General features: G+C 51.4%; 1 protein-coding gene across 1 annotated transcript in view; it reads right to left on the bottom strand.

Annotated features, from left to right (window-relative positions):
• The window catches only part of zgc:66455 (uncharacterized protein LOC393502 homolog), a 10698-nt gene that overhangs the window by 8140 nt on the left and 1197 nt on the right, over positions 1-1361 (bottom strand). The window contains exons 3-4 of the mRNA XM_034884333.1: positions 629-1215; positions 45-337 (exon numbers count right to left, since the gene is read on the bottom strand). Of these exons, the coding sequence (XP_034740224.1) occupies positions 45-337; positions 629-1215 (880 nt within the window). The remainder of the gene's footprint in view (positions 1-44; positions 338-628; positions 1216-1361) is intronic.

Genomic DNA, 1361 nt, shown 5'->3' with positions numbered 1-1361 from the left:
ACAGCCTCTCCTCCTCCTCAGACAGCCTCTCCTCCTCCTCAGACAGCCTCTCCTCCTCCTCAGACAGCCTCTCCTCCTTCTCAGACAGCCTCGCTTCCTCTAGACGTGCAGCCTCTTCTGGATCTGACAAAGCTTTCTCCACATTAGCAGATGGGCTGCCTGCTGCCCTTGGTCTCTGACCGCCGCCTGGCTGCTGTGAAGATGCAGGAGAGACGGTCGGGTCAGACTGGAGGGAAGGGGTTTTAGTGGCACCTCTTCCCGATCGAGAGGTCCCCTGTGTGGATGCTGGCACAGCTGTGTACCGGTTCTCCAAGACTGGATGGTGGTTTTCATCCACCTGAGTGTAAATAGAGTGGAAGAATTTCTCAGAGAATAACTATGGGAATATAGGGGGGTGTATTCTTATGCCCCTGTATTTTAACATAGGGGGGTGTATACTTATGCCCCCTGTATTTAATGGAAGAACAATTATTTACAATACATTATTCATGCACAAAGAAAATTGGTGTCCTTCAAAAGTTTCAATTTTTCAATTTTCTTTTGAATTAAGGCAATTGAATTAACTTATTCAATCTACTGTACGTGTGGTGAAGCCAGACCTGGCAATGCAAGACTCTGATCCACCCACCTCAGGGTCTGCGGCCTCCCCAGGATCCGCCCCGTCTGAAGATTGACTAAAATAATCATGCGTAAGATCAGAACTAGTCGGCGACGAATGCTCCGACTCCTGCTGTTCACCGTTAACAAGTTCATTGAAGTCCTGGATTCCAGGAGATGGTTTTGACTTCCTGTATGGCCATCCCTGCTGCGGGTTGTAAACCACCGGGGGTCCAAAGGCCTGGTAGCGGCCGTGAAAGCCCCTGTAGGGCGAGCTGGGCCAGCCCCCGATCAGCTGCACTACATACACAATGTTTGACAAGGACGTGTACTTGGCCTCCCGCCAGCACTTCTGAAGGACTTTGTGAGCCTTTAAATGTCCGACGGGCTCGTCCAGGTGGACCTGATCCTCTTTGAGGTGGCAGGCGTCGGAGGGGGTCAAGTCCTCCAAATGGAGATGGATCCTCTTTGCCGGGTCCACCTGGATGGTCCAGTTGCACCACAGCGGCGGGTTGGAGCACAGGTAATCCGGGGAGAAGAACTCGCCGGCGTCACCCTGCAGAAGCTGCTGGCAGCTCCGCAGGGCGAAGAAGGCACTGCCGTCGTCTCTGGGTTCATCTGAGATAGGATAGATTCAGATCCAGTATTAGGGGACCACTAAGGTCCATATAAAAGAGACTTCAGATATACAGTATTAGGGGACCACTAAGGTCCATATAAAAGAGACTTCAGATACAGTATTAGGGGACCACTAAGGTCCATAT

Source organism: Etheostoma cragini, chromosome 2 (assembly GCF_013103735.1).
Source record: "Etheostoma cragini isolate CJK2018 chromosome 2, CSU_Ecrag_1.0, whole genome shotgun sequence".
Classification (NCBI taxonomy): Eukaryota; Metazoa; Chordata; class Actinopteri; order Perciformes; family Percidae; genus Etheostoma; species Etheostoma cragini.
Note: the sequence above shows the minus strand (reverse complement) of the source record. Positions and strands in the feature narration are given on the sequence as shown.